The sequence below is a fragment of the Ylistrum balloti genome, unplaced genomic scaffold (genome assembly GCF_031769215.1).
Source record: "Ylistrum balloti isolate Yb309-2 unplaced genomic scaffold, AGI_CSIRO_Ybal_v1 Utg370720, whole genome shotgun sequence".
In the NCBI taxonomy this organism is placed as follows: domain Eukaryota; kingdom Metazoa; phylum Mollusca; class Bivalvia; order Pectinida; family Pectinidae; genus Ylistrum; species Ylistrum balloti.
The window spans coordinates 622735-643828 of record NW_026782428.1 but is presented as its reverse complement, the minus strand read 5'-3'; the positions used below and the strand labels follow the sequence as shown (position 1 = coordinate 643828).

The following is a 21094-nucleotide window of genomic DNA, read 5'->3' as shown; positions in this document are numbered from 1 at the left end:
TAGGATGTAAGGTGATCACATCTCTACTACTGTGAGTAGGGAACAGACTCTGTAGGCTGTAAGGTGATCGAGGCTGTACTATTGTGAGTAGGGAACAGGCTCTGTAGCTGTACTATTGTGAGTAGGGAACAGACTCTGTACTATTGTGAGTACAGAACAGGCCCTGTAGGATGTAAGGCAATCCCAGCTGTACTATTGTGAGTAGGGAACAGGCTCTGTAGGATGTAAGGTGATCACAGCTGTACTATTGTGAGTAGGGAACAGGCTCTGTAGAATGTAAGGTGATTACAACTGTACTATTGTGAGTAGGGAACAGGCTCTGTAGGATGTAAGGTAATCACATCTCTACTATTGTGAGTAGGAAACAGGCTCTGTAGAATGTGAGGTGATTACAGCTGTACTATTGTGAGTAGAGAACAGGCTCTGTAGAATGTAAGGTGATCACAACTGTACTATTGTGAGTAGGGAACAGGCTCTGTAGGATGTAAGGTGATTATAACTGTTCCATTGTGAGTAGGGAACAGGCTCTGTAGAATGTAAGGCGATTACAACTACTATTGTGAGTAGGGAACAGACTCTGTAGAATGTAAGGTGATTACAACTGTACTATTGTGAGTAGAGACCAGGATCTGTAGGATGTAAGGTGATTACAACTGTACTATTGTGAGTAGGGAACAGGCTCTGTAGAATGTAAGGTGATCACATCTGTACTATTGTGAGTAGAGAACAGGCTCTGTAGGCTGTAAGGTGATTACAACTGTACTATTGTGAGTAGGTAACAGGCTCTGTAGGATGTAAGGTGATCACAGCTGTACTATTGTGAGTAGGGAACAGGATCTGTAGAATGTAAGGTGATTACAACTGTACTATTGTGAGTAGGGAACAGGCTCTGTAGGATGTAAGGTGATCACAGCTGTACTATTGTATCATTTCATGCTGAGTGCATACTAAATCTAGATACTTTATCAGAAATTTAATATTGAATTTCAGTTGTCTATATCGTTCGTGATACACAACATTTAACTGTAAATATACCAAAGTTGTCACGTTTTGTTTAAAGTACTACTTGACTTCCATAGTTTTCTCTCCGCTTGTCAAGTGACAGGCATATATCGCTCCGATAGGTTCCTGTAATGTACCTGTTGAAAGGTTTCAAGTTAGAAAAACTTGACTCATAATCTAAATTTTGATATTGGGAATCTCCAAGTTAGACGTTACCTGAGGTCAATTGAAAATAAAGAGACGCGTTTCAAGCAAAATGACACACTAAAGACCAGTACCTGGGTTAACAACACGCTACAGAAACACAAGTCCTCCACAAGGTAAGGTCGGGAAAGCAGTACGGTCTATCCAGGTAATACTGTTGCCGTGTAAGCATGATAAGCATTTTGTTTTCGTTAAAGTGTATTAGTTATTATAATAATTTGTAAAATGTATGATTAATTTGACATGTTTTTTTATTATTGACACATTTTGCTATGTAATATGCAACTGTTATTAGCGTGCACTTAGAACAATCTATATCGAGGTAAGAGAAATAAATATGAAGAAAAATGCATATCCGTATACAATCATTGGAAAAACACGGAATATCGAACCGAACGGGTCACAGGTAGTTGATTACGTATGGTGTTATAAGCTTTCTTTACCGTGATCAGTAAAACGTGCCCGGATGATATACCTGGGTCACAGGTAGTTGATTACGTATGGTGTTATAAGATCTCCAGACCGTGAACAGTAAAATGTGCCCGGATGATATACCTGGGTTAGAGGTAGTTGATGGTGTTATAAGCTTTCTTTACCGTGATCAGTAAAATGTGCCCGGATGTCATACCTGGGTCACAGGTAGTTGATTACGTATGGTGTTATAAGATCTCCTGACCGCGATCAGTAAAATGTGCCCGGATGATATACTTGGGTCACAGGTAGTTGATTACGTATGGTGTTATAAGCTTTCTTTACCGTGATCAGTAAAATGTGCCCGGATGTCATACCTGGGTTACAGGTAGTTGATTACGTATGGTGTTATAAGCTTTCTTTACCGTGATCAGTAAAACGTGCCCGGATGATATACCTGGGTTACAGGTAGTTGATGGTGTTATAAGCTTTCTTTACCGTGATCAGTAAAACGTGCCCGGATGTCATACCTGGGTTACAGGTAGTTCATTACGTATGGTGTTATAAGCTTTCTTTACCGTGATCAGTAAAATGTGCCCGGATGACATACCTGGGTCACAGGAAGTTGATGGTGTTATAAGATCTCCTGACCGTGATCAGTAAAATGTGCCCGGATGTCATACCTGGGTCACAGGTAGTTGATTACGTATGGTGTTATAAGCTTTCTTTACCGTGATCAGTAAAATGTGCCCGATGACACACCTGGGTTACAGGTAACTGATGGTGTTATAGAAATTCGTTTTATTATCGCCACATTTTGATGTTACATTGCCGAGATAATAGAAGAAACTGAAAGTGCCCGCCATGTTTTTTGCATCGTTGATTTCACAGTCGTTCATAGACGCATAATAGAAACCTTGAGTTATCTACTCGAATTTACTAAATTTGTTAAGATGACATGATCGGACCGTTTTGATACTACATTAATCTTCAATATAAAGGACTCCGTTTTGCGGGCTTACGTCACATTTTAAGATAAAACTGACTTACTGCAAAAGTTCGAAATCTCAGAGCTACATGTACAATGTGAACGGTATACTGGCTAAACTCGTGATACAAGTTCTATATTGTACGAAGTTTTAACAGTCAAAGTGTTGACGTTAGCTGTTTGGATTTTCTTATATCATCAGTTAAGTGAATGTTCTTCGTTTATGTGTGAATCGAGCAAATGAGCGACCGTCAGTCTCTCTTTCGTAAAGTACGGGTCATTATCTATTGTAAACGTTAGCCGAGAGTTGGGCAAAGTCTTTAAATCTACTCGCCTTCTATATAAACGGCGGTGTTTAAATCTACTACAAACACCTACACCATCTATATAAACGGTGGTGTTTAAATCTACTACAAACACCTACGCCTTCTATATAAACGGCGGTGTTTAAATCTACTACAAACACATACACCTTCTATATCAACGGCGGTGTTTAAATCTACTACAAACACCTACACCTTCTATATAAACGGCGGTGTTTAAATCTACTACAAACACCTACACCTTCTATATAAACGGCGGTGTTTAAATCTACTACAAACACCTACGCCTTCTATATAAACGGCGGTGTTTAAATCTACTACAAACACCTACGCCTTCTATATCAACGGCGGTGTTTAAATCTACTACAAACACCTACGCCTTCTATATAAACGGCGGTGTTTAAATCTACTACAAACACCTACGCCTTCTATATAAACGGCGGTGTTTAAATCTACTACAAACACATACACCTTCTATATCAACGGCGGTGTTTAAATCTACTACAAACACCTACGCCTTCTATATAAACGGTGGTGTTTAAATCTACTACAAACACCTACGCCTTCTATATATACTATGGTGTTTAAATCTACTACAAACACCTACACCTTCTATATAAACGGCGGTGTTTAAATCTACTACAAACACCTACGCCTTCTATATATACTATGGTGTTTAAATCTACTACAAACACCTACGCCTTCTATATCAACGGTGGTGGTTAAATCTACTACAAACACCTACGCCTTATATATATACCATGGTGTTTAAATCTACTACAAACACCTACGCCTTCTATATAAACGGCGGTGTTTAAATCTACTACAAACACCTACGCCTTCTATTTAAACGGTGGTGGTTAAATCTACTATAAACACCTACGCCCTCTTTATAAACGGCCGTGTTTAAATCTACTACAAAGACATACACCTTCTATAAAAACGGCGGTGTTTAAGTCTACTACAAACACCTACACCTTCTATATAAACGGCGGTGTTTAAATCTACTACAAACACCTACGCCTTCTATATAAACGGCGGTGTTTAAATCTACTACAAACACCTACACCTTCTATATAAACGGCGGTGTTTAAATCTACTACAAAACACCTACGCCTTCTATATAAACGGCGGTGTTTAAATCTACTACAAAACACCTACGCCTTCTATATAAACGGCGTCTATATAAACGGCGGTGTTTAAACTACTACACATCTATATAAACGGCGGTGTTTAAATCTACTACAAACACATACACCTTCTATATCAACGGCGGTGTTTAAATCTACTACAAACACCTACACCTTCTATATCAACGGCGGTGTTTAAATCTACTACAAACACCTACGCCTTCTATATAAACGGTGGTATTTAAATCTATTACAAACACCTACGCATTCGATATCAACGGCGGTGTTTAAATCTACTACAATCACCTACACCATCTATATAAACGGTGGTGTTTAAATTTACTACCGACACATACACCTTCTATAAAAACGGCGGTGTTTAAATCTACTACAAACACCTACACCTTCTATATAAACGGCGGTGTTTAAATTAATCTACAAACACCTACGCCTACAAACACCTACGCCTTCTATAAAACGGCAGTGTTTAAATCTACTACAAAAACCTACACCTTCTATATCAACGGCGGTGTTTAAATCTACTACAAACACCTACGCCTTCTATATAAACGGCGGTGTTTAAATCTACTACAAACACCTACGCCTTCTATATAAACGGCGGTGTTTAAATCTACTACAAACACCTACGCCTTCTATATAAACGGCGGTGTTTAAATCTACTACAAACACCTACACCTTCTATATCAACGGCGGTGTTTAAATCTACTACAAACACCTACACCTTCTATATAAACGGCGGTGTTTAAATCTACTACAAACACCTACGTCTTCTATATAGACGGCGGTGTTTCAATCTACTACAAACACCTTCACCTGCGATATCAACGGCGGTGTTTAAATCTACTACAAACACCTACGCCTTCTATATAAACGGCGGTGTTTAAATCTACTACAAACACCTACACCTTCTATATAAACGGCGGTGTTTAAATCTACTACAAACACCTACGCCTTCTATATAAACCTACTACAAACACCTACGCCTTCTATATAACGGCGGTGTTTAAATCTACTACAAACACCTATATAAACGGCGGTGTTTAAATCTATATAACACACGGCGGTGTTTAAATCTACTACAAACACCTACGCCTTCTATATAAACGGCGGTGTTTAAATCTACTACAAACACCTACACCTTCTATATAAACGGCGGTGTTTAAATCTACTACAAACACCTACGCCTTCTATATAAACGGCGGTGTTTAAATCTACTACAAACACCTACGCCTTCTATATAAACGGTGGTGTTTAAATCTACTACCGACACATACACCTTCTATAAAAACGGCGGTGTTTAAATCTACTACAAACACCTACACCTTCCATATCAACGGCGGTGTTTAAATCTACTACAAACACCTACACCATCTATATAAACGGCGGTGTTTAAATCTACTACAAACACCTACGCCTTCTATATAAACGGCGGTGTTTAAATCTACTAAATACACCTACGCCTTCTATATAAACGGCGGTGTTTAAATCTACTACAAAACACCTACGCCTTCTATATAAACGGCGGTGTTTAAATCTACTACAAAACACCTACGCCTTCTATATAAACGGTGGTGTTTAAATCTACTACAAACACCTACGCCTTCTATATAAACGGCGGTGTTTAAATCTACTACAAACACCTACGCCTTCTATATATACTATGGTGTTTAAATCTACTACAAACACCTACGCCTTCTATATAAACGGCGGTGTTTAAATCTACTACAAACACCTACACCTTCTATATAAACGGCGGTGTTTAAATCTACTACAAACACCTACACCTATATAAACGGCGATGTTTAAATCTACTAAAAACACATACACTTTTTATATGAACGGCGGTGGTTAAATCTACTACAAACACCTACGCCTTCTATATAAACGGCGGTGTTTAAATCTACTACAAACACCTACACCTTCTATATAAACGGCGGTGTTTAAATCTACTACAAACACCTACGCCTTCTATATCAACGGCGGTGTTTAAATCTACTACAAACACCTACGCCTTCTATATAAACGGCGGTGTTTAAATCTACTACAAACACCTACGCCTTCTATATAAACGGCGGTGTTTAAATCTACTACAAACACCTACGCCTTCTATATAAACGGCGGTGTTTAAATCTACTACAAACACCTACACCTTCTATATAAACGGCGGTGTTTAAATCTACTACAAACACCTACACCTTCTATATAAACGGCGGTGTTTAAATCTACTACAAACACCTACACCTTCTATATAAACGGCGGTGTTTAAATCTACTACAAACACCTACGCCTTCTATATAAACGGCGGTGTTTAAATCTACTACAAACACCTACACCTTCTATATAAACGGCGGTGTTTAAATCTACTACAAACACCTACGCCTTCTATATAAACGGCGGTGTTTAAATCTACTACAAACACCTACGCCTTCTATATAAACGGCGGTGTTTAAATCTACTACAAAACACCTACGCCTTCTATATAAACGGCGGTGTTTAAATCTACTACAAACACCTACACCTTCTATATAAACGGCGGTGTTTAAATCTACTACAAACACCTACACCTTCTATATAAACGGCGGTGTTTAAATCTACTACAAACACCTACGCCTTCTATATCAACGGCGGTGTTTAAATCTACTACAAACACCTACACCTTCTATATAAACGGTGGTGTTTAAATCTACTACAAACACCTACGCCTTATATATATACCATGGTGTTTAAATCTACTACAAACACCAACGCCTTCTATATAAACGGTGGTGTTTAAATCTACTACAAACACCTACGCCTTTTATAAACGGTTGTGGTGAAATCTACTACAAACACATACGCCTACTATATCAACGGCGGTGTTTAAATCTACTACAAACACCTACACCTTCTATATCAACGGCGGTGTTTAAATCTACTACAAACACCTACGCCTTCTATATCAACGGCGGTGTTTAAATCTACTACAAACACCTACGCCTTCTATATAAACGGCGGTGTTTAAATCTACTACAAACACCTACGCCTTCTATATAAACGGCGGTGTTTAAATCTACTACAAACACCTACGCCTTCTATATAAACGGCGGTGTTTAAATCTACTACAAACACCTACGCCTTCTATATCAACGGCGGTGTTTAAATCTACTACCAACACCTACGCCTTCTATATCAACGGCGGTGTTTAAATCTACTACCGACACATACACCTTCTATAAAAACGGCGGTGTTTAAATCTACTACAAACACCTACACCTTCTATATAAACGGCGGTGTTTAAATCTACTACAAACACCTACGCCTTCTATATAAACGGCGGTGTTTAAATCTACTACAAACACCTACGCCTTCTATATATACTATGGTGTTTAAATCTACTACAAACACCTACACCATCTATATAAACGGTGGTGTTTAAATCTACTACAAACACCTACGCCTTCTATATAAACGGCGGTGTTTAAATCTACTACAAACACCTACGCCTTCTATATAAACGGCGGTGTTTAAATCTACTACAAACACCTACTTCTTCTATACAAACGGCGGTGTTTAAATCTACTACAAACACCTACGCCTTCTGTATCAACGGCGGTGTTAAAATCTACTACAAACACCTAAACGGCGGTGTTTAAATCTACTACAAACACATACACCTTCTATATCAACGGCGGTGTTTAAATCTACTACAAACACCTAAGAATTCTGTGTCAACGCTAGTGTTTAAATCTACTACAAACACATACACCTTCTATATCAACGGCGGTGTTTAAATCTACTACAAACACCTACGCCTTCTATATAAACGGCGGTGTTTAAATCTACTACAAACACCTACACCTTCTATATAAACGGCGGTGTTTAAATCTACTACAAACACCTACACCTTCTATATAAACGGCGGTGTTTAAATCTACTACAAACACCTACGCCTTCTATATAAACGGCGGTGTTGAAATCTACTACAAACACATACGCCTACTATATCAACGGCGGTGTTTAAATCTACTACAAACACTTACGTCTTCTATATCAACGGTAGTGTTTAAATCTACTACAAACACCTACGCCTTCTATATATACTATGGTGTTTAAATCTACTACAAACACCTACACCATCTATATAAACGGTGGTGTTTAAATCTACTACAAACACCTACCCACACCTTCTATATAAACGGCGGTGTTTAAATCTACTACAAACACCTACGCCTTCTATATAAACGGCGGTGTTTAAATCTACTACAAACACCTACGCCTTCTATATAAACGGCGGTGTTTAAATCTACTACAAACACCTACGCCTTCTATATAAACGGCGGTGTTTAAATCTACTACAAACACCTACGCCTTCTATATAAACGGCGGTGTTTAAATCTACTACAAACACCTACGCCTTCTATATAAACGGCGGTGTTTAAATCTACTACAAAACACCTACACCTTCTATATCAACGGCGGTGTTTAAATCTACTACAAAACACCTACGCCTTCTATATAAACGGCGGTGTTTAAATCTACTACAAACACCTACGCCTTCTATATAAACGGCGGTGTTTAAATCTACTACAAACACCTACGCCTTCTATATATACTATGGTGTTTAAATCTACTACAAACACCTACGCCTTCTATATAAACGGCGGTGTTTAAATCTACTACAAACACCTACGCCTTCTATATAAACGGCGGTGTTTAAATCTTCTACAAACACCTACACCTTCTATATCAACGGCGGTGTTTAAATCTATTACAAACACCTACGCCTTCTAAATAAACGGTGGTATTTATTCTACAAATTTCACACCAGAAAAAAAACCTGATATAAACGGCGATGTTTAAATTACAGATACCGGAGAATATTTTTTACATTTTTTAACAAAGGAATAGTAAGGATGACTCACGTAAACTCTCAATATGACGACTGTTTGAAGCTATTCAGGTGCTATATATACATTGTACATAAAGCCTAATTTTCGTTTAAGACCCGAAAGATTTATGCTCTGATAAATGACTATGTAAATTTTTTACCCTTCAGTATACTAGCAAATATTTTTATCTAGCCGTTTATCAAAGGAATGGCAAAAATAAATATACATACGATTAGTTTATACATATTTTATAGCCAAAGTAAGCAAAAGAATTGGGTACAACTTACAACAACATTATTAATGTGTTTATACCTGAATACATACGATTTAGATAATGTGTGATATGTTAACTCTTCAGGTTCAGTTGATAATTTCAAACTTACTGATCGATGACGACATACTTCATGTTTTAGCCCTCTATAAATGGAAGTTAATCTCGATCTTAACATACAACGTAGACACCCGGGACAGCTGTCAAGGATTTTTTTTTTAATCGTGAATACTTCCATGTTCTTACTTAATTTTCTATTGCTCGATTGTAACAAGTTGCTTCCCTAAGGAATGGTGTTTATATGTCAAAGCTGGGTGGTCGGATGACGCAGTGGTAACGCTCTCGCCTTTCGCCTAGCCGTCCGTGGTTCGATTCCCGACACGGACGTGAATAGGTAAGGGGTCACCTGCCCAACCACGTGGGTTTCCCCCGGGTACTCCGGTTTCCTTCCACAGTGAAAATTAAGATGTTATTTTCTATGACATTCATGGATATTAATTCACTTTGTTTAAAGTATTGCTTTGTTAAAAACTACAACTTGATAGACATGGACTTAATCAGAATGACTTTCTGAATCTTTGAGTTTAAACGAGATTGAACATTATTAAGAGTATTCCATTGTATCCGGATATATTTTTGGCTTGCTAATTATGTATTATTGTTTATCAATACATGTCTTAAAATGATACTCGGTTTGTAATTACTAATTGTTATTGGCTCAATAATGTTTGCAAAGGTATACTAGTAGCCTACGATTCTGGGTGCGCGGTGGCCATTTTGGATGAAATTTTGAAACTTGGCACGTTGATCATGCATATATAACTTAAATCTTATGATCCCATAAGCTTCCTAGTCTCAAAAACATATATTTGGATATTTAATTTGTAATTGTAACATATATACTTGCGAAGATATCGCATTTTTGGTGTGCGCCAGCGATTTGGACGCCATCTTGGATTTTAACCCCTTAGAATGTACAGAAAAAATGCCAGCCTAATCTTTTTTTAAAGCTTATGATACCTTCTTTCAAAATCACGTGAGTTTTTGCTTTTATCAAAATAAAATACACGAAATTACAAATGAGCCTAAACTAAATGGCTTAGGTAAAGTCTGTATATAGGTTATACACATAAGATATCCTTAAAGTCAGTCATGGTCAACTGATCGATCACGCCACGTTTCGGGTATAGAGAGGTGAAATCTGTTTGTCTAGTACAATTTATGACCAATGTCCAATGGGTGTTTACGTTTGAACAGGGGTGTCTGGTTTTCTGACTTAGATATGACAAATCTAGGCTATCTTTACGCTCAGACTGTTCAAACAAGTGTATCAATCACGCCACGCTGTTCCAGCAAATGTATCTAAAATCAGACTTCGTAATTTGTCAGGGGTCATCGAATAAATGATGCTTATTTGTGGGTCTTCGTTATTGGAACTCAAACTCTGGCAAAATATAAAACAAAGAAATATCCCCAGTAATGTATGATTTTCACTTTCTAATTAACAAACTATTCAGGTATATATGTGATCCACATCAATGTACTAAGTGCACACGTTATATAAATAGGTCACATCCAGGTAGACAAAGACCGACAAGATCGATCAGCTGATCCACCTTTCAATCACTGGTCTATTTATAGCTTCTATTTAAACCGAAATTTAAATCACAAACATTGAGCAATAGATATTTCATTTATGAGTCATCTTATTTATATACGTTTTGGAACGTCTTGACGTAGCTATAGATTTTTAGGGCATACAAAATTATTCAAACGTAAATGATGTAACTGGGTTGCTAGGTAGGTTATTGTACGTCATTCTTCAATTGAATTTTAACTAATGTAGAGTTGACCAAGTTTGGAATTTACACTTTCGTAAGCATAACATAAATCATATGGTATAGTTTATTACCAACAGGAAATACCAGTGTCATATTTTATACACAACTAAGAACATTATTGAAAAGTATTTTCGGATCGAGTCAGAAAGCAAACCAGTTGGCCCCGACCTTTCGTAGGTTTTATAAATAACTTCTATTGTGTATTTGTCTTACATAGTATTGAATTTTCTATATATGTTATTGGTAGTCAGATTACTTAATATAGATTTCACATTGATAAACAATATAAAACTATACGAGAAACTGGTTTACAGATTGATAAACAATATAAAACTACACGAGAGACTGGTTTACAGATTGATAAACCATATAAGACTACACGAGAGACTGGTTTACAGATTGATAAACCATATAAGACTACACGAGAGACTGGTTTACAGATTGATAAACCATATAAGACTACACGAGAGACTGGTTTACAGATTGATAAACCATATAAGACTACACGAGAGACTGGTTTACAGATTGCGGTAATTGGCTGATGATTATTCATGTTTCAGTGATTGTTTACTACTCAAACTTTTTATCAATTTCCTTTCATTCTTATCAAAACATATTGAATTCCTTCTAAACAGGCCAGCATTTTATATAATATAAATATAATATTGATATCAGGAATGAATGATGAATTATTGAAAAGCTTTACATTCGTGGTGAATCCCCCTCTTCTGCCTGACATATATTTCGAATTTGAAATGTACCTAGCCAATCCTCTCCATTACAATGTTGACATTCTTTTCGTGTCCTAGGATTAATCATAATTATGCTTAACAGAGATTTTTTTCAAGCCACGTTTGATTTTATTGTTACACTTTGAACGTGTATATCCTGATTATTGAAATATTAAAAAGTTATTTATGACCCTTCTGAATTTATACTCAAATAATTACGATACAGACAGTATACGTCTAGTGTTAGAATGAATGTTTTTCGACAATTCTCTCCCACATACCTGGCCCCACTTGTATAAAACATCTCAACTTGAGATTTCCTCAAGCCCAGATTTTCCTCAGCTAATATCTCCTTGAAAATATCTTGTATGAAAATTCCTCAAGGAATTTCAGGACATCCTAGCCGACGCCTTCCTCCTGTTCCCTGAGAAAATTTTATACAAGCCGTTTTTGAGGAGATATCAGTTTAGGAAAGTCTCGACTTGAGGAAATCTCAAGTTGAGATGTTTTATACAAGTGGGGCCTGGTGGCTTACAGATTTGTAGCCACCTCTGTATAAGATCACACTTCTATCGCTATTAGTAGTATCGCTTAAATAGAACTGTTACTGGATATTAGCCAATCAGTTAATTTTGTTTTTAATTTCTCTACAGATACAGCAGAGGTCTTCGGTCCACTAGGAAGATTGCCCATTAACGTCAACATTCAAAATTTTATGACTCCTGCTAGTGTCTTGAATGAAAAACCAAATATTATGTTTTTCATTTATAAAAATTCCCGACAAATGCTTGAGGAAAACGTTGTAGGAAGACTGCTTCAATTATAACTAAAAGTTTGATTTACGAACTTGCCTCAAAATGCCTTTCATAAACTGGTTGTGTGGTTCTAGTAAAGACGATGGAGACTTGGAGCCAAACTGCAGGCCTGTTAAAAAAGAAAGAACAGGAAAGACTCATAATGACAAAAAGAAGCAAAAGAAAGAAAAAGAGAAAAACAATCGAATACCAAATACCTGTAAGCTTGTTTCTGATGGAACTCTGCTGACGTCACCAGGTCCTTATACACAACAACTGATAGATCTTATACCTGATTCTGATCTTAAAGAAAAGTTTCTCAAATTGCAAAATGAAAGTATCCAGGAACAAAAGGACAGACAATGCAAAGATTTGCAAATAAGGAGAGAGCTAGAAGAAGTTAGACAAAGATGTTATAGGTCAGAGGAGATGGAGCTTCGCTTACAGAATGTCGTGAAAGAGCAAAGTAAGGAAATTGACACTTTAACACAGAGACTTCAGGACTGTAAGGAGGAGTGCGAGTCTATCAAACAGGACCTACAAGTAGCTAGAAATAGCACTAATCGATTGGAATTATTGGTATGTATTTATGATGCAATAAGCCAATGTCTTGTTCGTGTTTTTTTTACTATCTATCTATCACACCAGCTTAAAACCTACCTTATTTGTTATTTGTTATATTTCATAATTATCCGTACAATTCCACAACCCTGTGATATAAATCATTATACTCTAAAGCTGTCAGTTGTAAATATCCGAGGTTATTTCCATGAAAACATTTGAATTTTTTAGGTAAGCAGTCTCCAAGATAAACCCATTATTTCTAAACATCGTGAAGATTCCACCAATGGCCAGCTTGTAGAAGCAGTGGGAACACTTGTACAGTTACCAAGGAAACGCGGGGAAGAAAACCTGGAGATTCCCGACGACGTTGATGGAGCTGTAGAAGAGGTCAAAGCCGCTATGCGTTTGCTTGAAAATTTCATAGGTTAGTATATCGCTCTGAATTGATTGCCTCAGAGGGCTGCTAGAGGAGAGGATCGACTTTTTATCAGATCAATCTAATGGTGCTTAGATTAGATATATAAGCAAATCTTTATGAAAAATACACAAGTGAATAACACCTCCTGAGTCCGAATTCTTTTCGTCATTGTAGGGCCTAGATGGCAAGAGTTCGCCCGTCAAATTGACCTACCTCAGGAAATCATAGAAAGGAACGAGACTGAGCAGCGCCACACAGAAATCTACTGGAAAATCATGTCAGCATGGCAGAAAAGAGAGGACGTCACTGTCACAAAAATTGCTACAGTCTGTCAACAGCTCAAAATAAATATCGGATCAGGTATATATGATTGTTTTTATTTTCAAAAAAAAAAAAAAAAACGAGAGAAAAAAAAAAGGAAAAATATGTATACCATAATTTGCACACCGAGGAGAAAGATTGTGGATATAAACGTAGGGGTTAAACGGAGCCTAGTTGTTTTAAAAGCGAATTGTTTGACTACAGTGTAATTCTAGACTGAAACAATTTAATATTTCTATTGTGTGCGTACTAAGGAAAACATGCATTTATATATTTGAAAAAAATTGTCTCAAAATTTTGTAGAAATATTTTTTAAAAGAAATCAGATATTTTCATGTTTCGCTAAACATTCGTTGATGTTTTCTACATATGACATTTCTAGTAATTTACATTTACACAATAAACGTTGACTGTCTTTAAGGGACAAGACATGGTTCCACTCTTGAAAGTTATAATAGTTTATAACATTTAACATGCTATTTTTATTTTATATGTGACAAAAATACTGCTACATGTATTTCTTTTCACTAATTAAATTCCTCAACAGTTCATCATTAAAGTGGCTTTTCTTCTGAATAGGCACATATTGCATAGTCATTGGTCTTCTTACATAGACAAGCCGATGTCAGGCCAACACAGACGTACACTCGACAAAAACCGTGAGAAAATTGTTGAACAAGTCTGGCCGAAACCAATGCTGACTCACATGATGAAGTATCTGCCAATACCCACCAGTCTCAGAGAATACGTGACGTCAGCTGATAGACAATCTGTGATGGTGGAAAGACTACTGGACATACTGCCAGTTCTAGGGGATCATGCCTTCCCAGTCTTCTTTCTCGCACTAACCAACACGAACCACCAGCACGTAGCAGATCTACTCATGGGTATTCTATCAATTATATACAAACAAATTTTCAATCTATATAAGAAGTAAGGTTATAAAAAGTGATTTCCTTTCCTATTGGTTAAGATATTGTTCATGAATTATTTCCAGTGTGAACAGTAGAAGTTATCTCAGTGACATAGAGGATGACTATGTACTTTATTCTTGATTGTAGAAAACCCGATGCCCGAGGAACACATACTAATTCTGCGCAAGTTTGAAAACGTCCTGGTGAGCTGTAGGTAAGATAAAAGATATTAGTGAACCACCAGATCTGTCACTGTGGTGAGCTGTAGGTAAGATAAAAGATATTGGTGAACCACCAGACCTGTCACTGTGGTGAGCTATAGGTAAGATAAAAGATATTGGTGAACCACCAGACCTGTCACTGTGGTGAGCTGTAGGTAAGATAAAAGATTTTAGTGAACCACTAGATCTGTCACTGTGGTGAGCTATAGGTAAGATAAAAGATATTAATGTGCCACCAGACCTCTCACTGTGTTGTGAAAGTATTTTATAATCTTGTTTGACATTTATGATCGCTACACTGTTCCTGCAAAGCTGTCATTTATAATGCTATAAGTGCCATAGCAAGACAGTTTATCGCTTATTTGAAGTCATGGTGGTAAGGTAGTAGTATTACATAGGAGCTGTTACAATGACGTGTTACTGAAAGACTATCAATACAGAAATATGTGGTATAATCCTTGTACTAGATCTGTTTCTGTTTAGTGATTCTCATCGAGTGGTACCATGCATGGCCAAGTACGTGACCATTCCTGGCTGTATCCATGGCTACCTGATGGAAGCTCTTACTAGAGAAAGTAAAATGCGACGTCTGTTGGAAATATTACCTTGTTTCGGACACGGTGCTATGGACGCCTTAATTAAGGCACTAAGTGACACGGGGTTTAAACAAGTAGTCTCCATCCTCAAAGGTACGTATAACAGTTGGTGCAGTCCCAATGTAGTTCGATTCCTTACTTACGTGCATTTAGTAGAAGTTTATAAAACGAATCTCTATTTTTTTTTTCATAAATATGTTGTTGTTTTTGTTATTGTATTATGTAATTGTGAAACTACCTTATCGTGAACTTTACAAATGACCAAAATTTTTGAAATTGTAAATTCAATGAACGTCTTTTGATTTAAAATTCACATTTAGAAATTTTGAATCGTGTTTCATTTTTTTTTCTGGCATCAAATTATTATTGCTGAGTATAGTTATAGGTATTACAGCAACTTCATTAATTTCTGACATAGACAAGACTGGAGAACTACAAAAGTTGACTAAGAAGGAAACTTCCACACAGATGTCTCCAGAAGACGTGTGCGTTTTAGCCCAGGAACACAAAGCCCCCCTGACAGGTCATCGACGTTCTGCAAAGTGTAGATCCGATTCTGCCGACAATAGCAACACAAGCAATGACGATCTCCTTTTGATGGACGACTACTATTCACAGGAAATGATGACTAAGGAGATGGAGGCCAATGCGGCCATGTTTGAACACAGCATAGAACAACAGGTTGAAATGAATTTCGAATGCCAAAAGCAGATAGAGTTTCTGAACTGTATGGACAAATTGCAAGTCCATTACAAAGCACGTGTAACTGAATAGGAGCCCATTCCTTTTAGGCAAAACGACCTTATCTCGTAATCTTCCAAGCTGCAACCGATAAAAATGTACTTAGAATTTGTGTTGTTAATGACGAACCGTTGTGTTGAAAATACTTTTTTTCTTCTAAAACAAAACTTGTGGTTAGGTTCAATACGAGATACGAAATCATATTCATGGGAAAATACTGTTTTCTGAAACATTGTGTAAATATCAGAGTAATACTTATTACTAAGTATATGTAATTAAGTGATTGGTGAAGGTTTCCAATGTTTTCTGTTGTACGTGATATACAAGGACAAATTACTGAATTTCTGTGATGTTTCATAACAATAGTGGAGTATGTTTTCTATTGTTAATACTGTCTGTCTCTAATAAGAAAAGTATGACATATTATAGAAGATAATTACTGTAGCATGTCACTATATGATATCAACATGGTGTGTTTACAGTGATAACACTGTCTGTCTCTGACAATAGAAAGATACCATATTATTCCAAGGATCTCGTTTTCTACTTTTATCAAATATACTCAATTCTCATGTATGATGTCCATTGCATATATTGATTCACAAAACAGAGATATACTCTTCATCAAAAAGAAATATGGATAAATTTTGTAACTTCTAGCTGTACATGTTTTTATATGTTTTTTTTTATAATGCAAAAACACCAGAAAATAACAACCTGTGAATAAAATAATCCAAACTAATAAAACTAATAAAGAGAAAGATTTACATGGAAACCCCTGAAAAGTACAAGTAGAATGAAACCAGACGTTCCGGAAGAGTAAGCATCTTCTTACCATATAGATCTTTGACAATGTCAGTTAATGATGTCACGTTCTCGAATGAGAACATGGTATATAACAACGGAAACAACAGGTAACCTAACGAGCATCAAACACATGCAGCTCCATAGCGCACAAAGAAATAGAACATTTCTCAGTGAGATCACTATGACTTTTGATAAAGATATCCGAGAGAAGAAGGATATGTCCATGATAACTGTATTTCATCTACTTTTTCACGAAGTGGAGATTTCGTTTTCGTATTTTTTCGGTAGTTGGTATTTCTATGTAGAAAACTTCGCTTAAATGATATGTAGATGAAGCGAATGAGATAGATCTTGGCATATTATTGAACTATATCGTTTTTAACTCGTACTACTCTGTAGCTCATTACTTTTGCTTCAGGATCAAACTTGGGAAGAAATTTTGTCCGTACGTCGTGTGTTTTTACCAAAGGTCAAGTTTTCCGGACTTTTTTCGGTTATGTTTTGAGTTATCAAAATGAAATTTAGTATATAGGTTCTTGTTGGAAGGGTACAGATTAAGTTCGATTTCCGGATGTCTGTGACCCTTCTTGGCAGAGTTATACCCCTATGAACTTAGAAAATTCTCTGGAAATATTGTTTTCTGGACTTTCTTTGGTTATGCTTTTGAGTTAAACAAAATGAAAATTGTTAATAGCTTCTTGTTGGAAGGGTACAGATTAGTTTTGACACCCAGTTCGATTTCTGGGTAACCGTGACATTTTATGCAGGTGACACATACAGTTCCGAGGAACTCTTGTTCCTAATTGATATCTTTTCTTTCTTTGTGTGATATGAAGCTGGACGTGTTTGATGAGCGTTAGTTTGCATGTTGGATCCGTTGTGTGATATGTAGCTGGACGTGTTTGATAATCGTTAGTTTCCATGTTGGATCCGTTGTACGATATGTAGCTGGACGTGTTTGATGATCGTTAGTTTCCATGTTGGATCCGTTGTGTGATATGTAGCTGGACGTGTTTGATAATCGTTAGTTTCCATGTTGGATCCGTTGTACGATATGAAGCTGGACGTGTTTGATAATCGTTAGTTTCCATGTTGGATCCGTTGTACGATATGAAGCTGGACGTGTTTGATGATCGTTAGTTTCCATGTTGGATCCGTTGTACGATATGTAGCTGGACGTGTTTGATGCTCGTTAGTTTCCATGTTGGATCCGTTGTACGATATGAAGCTGGACGTGTTTGATAATCGTTAGTTTCCATGTTGATTCCGTTGTACGATATGAAGCTGGACGTGTTTGATGCTCGTTAGTTTCCATGTTGGATCCGTTGTACGATATGAAGCTGGACGTGTTTGATGATCGTTAGTTTCCATGTTGGTGCCGTTGTGTGATATGTAGCTGGACGTGTTTGATGATCGTTAGTTTCCATGTTGGATCCGTTGTACGATATGTAGCTGGACGTGTTTGATGATCGTTAGTTTCCATGTTGGATCCGTTGTGTGATATGTAGCTGGACGTGTTTGATGATCGTTAGTTTCCATGTTGGATCCGTTGTACGATATGTAGCTGGACGTGTTTGATGATCGTTAGTTTCCATGTTGGATCCGTTGTGTGATATGTAGCTGGACGTGTTTGATGATCGTTAGTTTCCATGTTGGATCCGTTGTACGATATGAAGCTGGACGTGTTTGATGATCGTTAGTTTGTCTGTTGATTCCGTTGTACGATATGAAGCTGGACGTGTTTGATGATCGTTAGTTTCCATGTTGGATCCGTTGTACGATATGAAGCTGGACGTGTTTGATGATCGTTAGTTTGTCTGTTGATTCCGTTGTACGATATGAAGCTGGACGTGTTTGATGATCGTTAGTTTGTCTGTTGGTTCCGTTGTACGATATGAAGCTGGACGTGTTTGATGCTCGTTAGTTTCCATGTTGGTGCCGTTGTGTGATATGTAGCTGGACGTGTTTGATGATCGTTAGTTTCCATGTTGGATCCGTTGTGTGATATGAAGCTGGACGTGTTTGATGATCGTTAGTTTTTCAGTTGGTTCCGTTGTGTGATATGAAGCTGGACGTGTTTGATGATCGTTAGTTTGTCTGTTGATTCCGTTGTACGATATGAAGCTGGACGTGTTTGATGCTCGTTAGTTTGCCTGTTGGTTCTGTTGTACGATATGAAGCTGGACGTGTTTGATGATCGTTAGTTTGTCTGTTGGGTCCGTTGCACGATATGAAGCTGGACGTGTTTGATGCTCGTTAGTTTGCATGTTGGATCCGTTGTGTGATATGTAGCTGGACGTGTTTGATGATCGTTAGTTTGTCTGTTGGTTCTGTTGTACGATATGAAGCTGGACGTGTTTGATGCTCGTTAGTTTGCCTGTTGGTTCTGTTGTACGATATGTAGCTGGACGTGTTTGATGATCGTTAGTTTGTCTGTTGGATCCGTTGTACGATATGAAGCTGGACGTGTTTGATGCTCGTTAGTTTCCATGTTGGATCCGTTGTGTGATATGAAGCTGGACGTGTTTGATGAGCGTTAGTTTGCATTTTGGATCCGTTGTGTGATATGTAGCTGGACGTGTTTGATGAGCGTTAGTTTGCATGTTGGATCCGTTGTGTGATATGTAGCTGGACGTGTTTGATGAGCGTTAGTTTGCATGTTGGATCCGTTGTGTGATATGAAGCTGGACGTGTTTGATGAGCGTTAGTTTGCATGTTGGATCCGTTGTGTGATATGTAGCTGGACGTGTTTGATGAGCGTTAGTTTCCATGTTGGATCCGTTGTGTGATATGAAGCTGGACGTGTTTGATGAGCGTTAGTTTGCATGTTGGATCCGTTGTGTGATATGTAGCTGGACGTGTTTGATGAGCGTTAGTTTCCATGTTGGATCCGTTGTGTGATATGAAGCTGGACGTGTTTGATGAGCGTTAGTTTGCATGTTGGATCCGTTGTCGTGTAACTTGCTATCATTTGAGTACTTGACATTACTTACTTGTATTGACCAGGGTTTGCATAGCAGATTACGTCGATGAAGCAGAAGACGCCTACTCAGTTTACTCTTCTTGTACTTTTTCAGAAGTGTTAATTGTTGACATTGCATTCCTTTGCTTTGCCTTTGTCTTACTCTAAGTTTGAATTTTGATTCTGTATTTTCTTGTATTTGCTTTAGATACGTTTCATTTTTATATCAAATATGTTTGTTTGACATGAAAAAATATTTAGTGACAGAAAGCCATCCCAGACATTTGAGTATGAATTATGTGGTGTATATTTTTGATAAAGTTATTATTTTGATTAAACTGTGTTTACAACCTTTGTTATTTTTCTAAACAGTCACACACAGACATACGTTTTACATTACTCACAATACGTATAAACATCTACGTTAAATTCTGACGCAAGTTGGCCCAACCAAATCCTAACAAAATAAATAGTCGTAAGGTTCTTATGACGTGTGTATGTATGTTTACATTAATATTGTAATCTCCTCTTAGTTGATATGTAAGTGTTCTGGTAGTATATTGTTTCTTTGATGGAGGTCTGATGGTTTAGTGTTTGATCAAATGACTTCGTCAATCATAGCGGGAAATACTTGTCCTTTGAGATATATACAGAGTTACTGTTCTTGGCGAGTGAACAGTTTCTTGTGCATGAAAGCCCGAGTTTGTTGAGTTTTCCGTCCGTTGTTCGCTATCGATAAAAATTAACTCTATTACTTTCGGCGAATTATAGTTGAAGTATTCATGAAAATGTACAATTAATTTCTAATTTAAAAGCAAATGGAATTTCACCGTCAAAAAAGGTTATCGTGAAGTCAGGAGATAGTCGATGACTGTATACCGAGAGTACGCCATGCAGGGGTTCCCCTGGTTTCGCGTTTATAACTTTTCTTTTTCTCAGCCAATCGCATATTACTTTTAAAATGAC

General features: G+C 37.2%; 1 protein-coding gene across 1 annotated transcript; it reads left to right on the top strand.

Moving 5' to 3' along the window:
- Positions 1–12647: 12647 nt before the first annotated feature.
- Positions 12648–16392, top strand: LOC132557772 (uncharacterized). The gene is made up of 7 exons (XM_060222298.1): positions 12648–13163; positions 13377–13572; positions 13741–13926; positions 14502–14774; positions 14949–15015; positions 15506–15711; positions 16037–16392. Exons 1-7 carry the CDS (start codon positions 12648–12650, stop codon positions 16390–16392), a joined length of 1800 nt encoding a protein of 599 aa, XP_060078281.1.
- The last annotated feature ends 4702 nt before the right edge of the window (positions 16393–21094 follow it).

Bases quoted from the DNA above. Each gene is read 5' to 3' on its own strand.
- LOC132557772 (XM_060222298.1), top strand. From the start codon at position 12,648: ATGCCTTTCATAAACTGGTTGTGTGGTTCTAGTAAAGACGATGGAGAC. The intron at 13,164-13,376 runs GTATGTATTTAT...TGAATTTTTTAG, and splicing joins CTAATCGATTGGAATTATTG to GTAAGCAGTCTCCAAGATAA. The intron at 13,927-14,501 runs GTATATATGATT...CTTCTTACATAG, and splicing joins CAAAATAAATATCGGATCAG to ACAAGCCGATGTCAGGCCAA.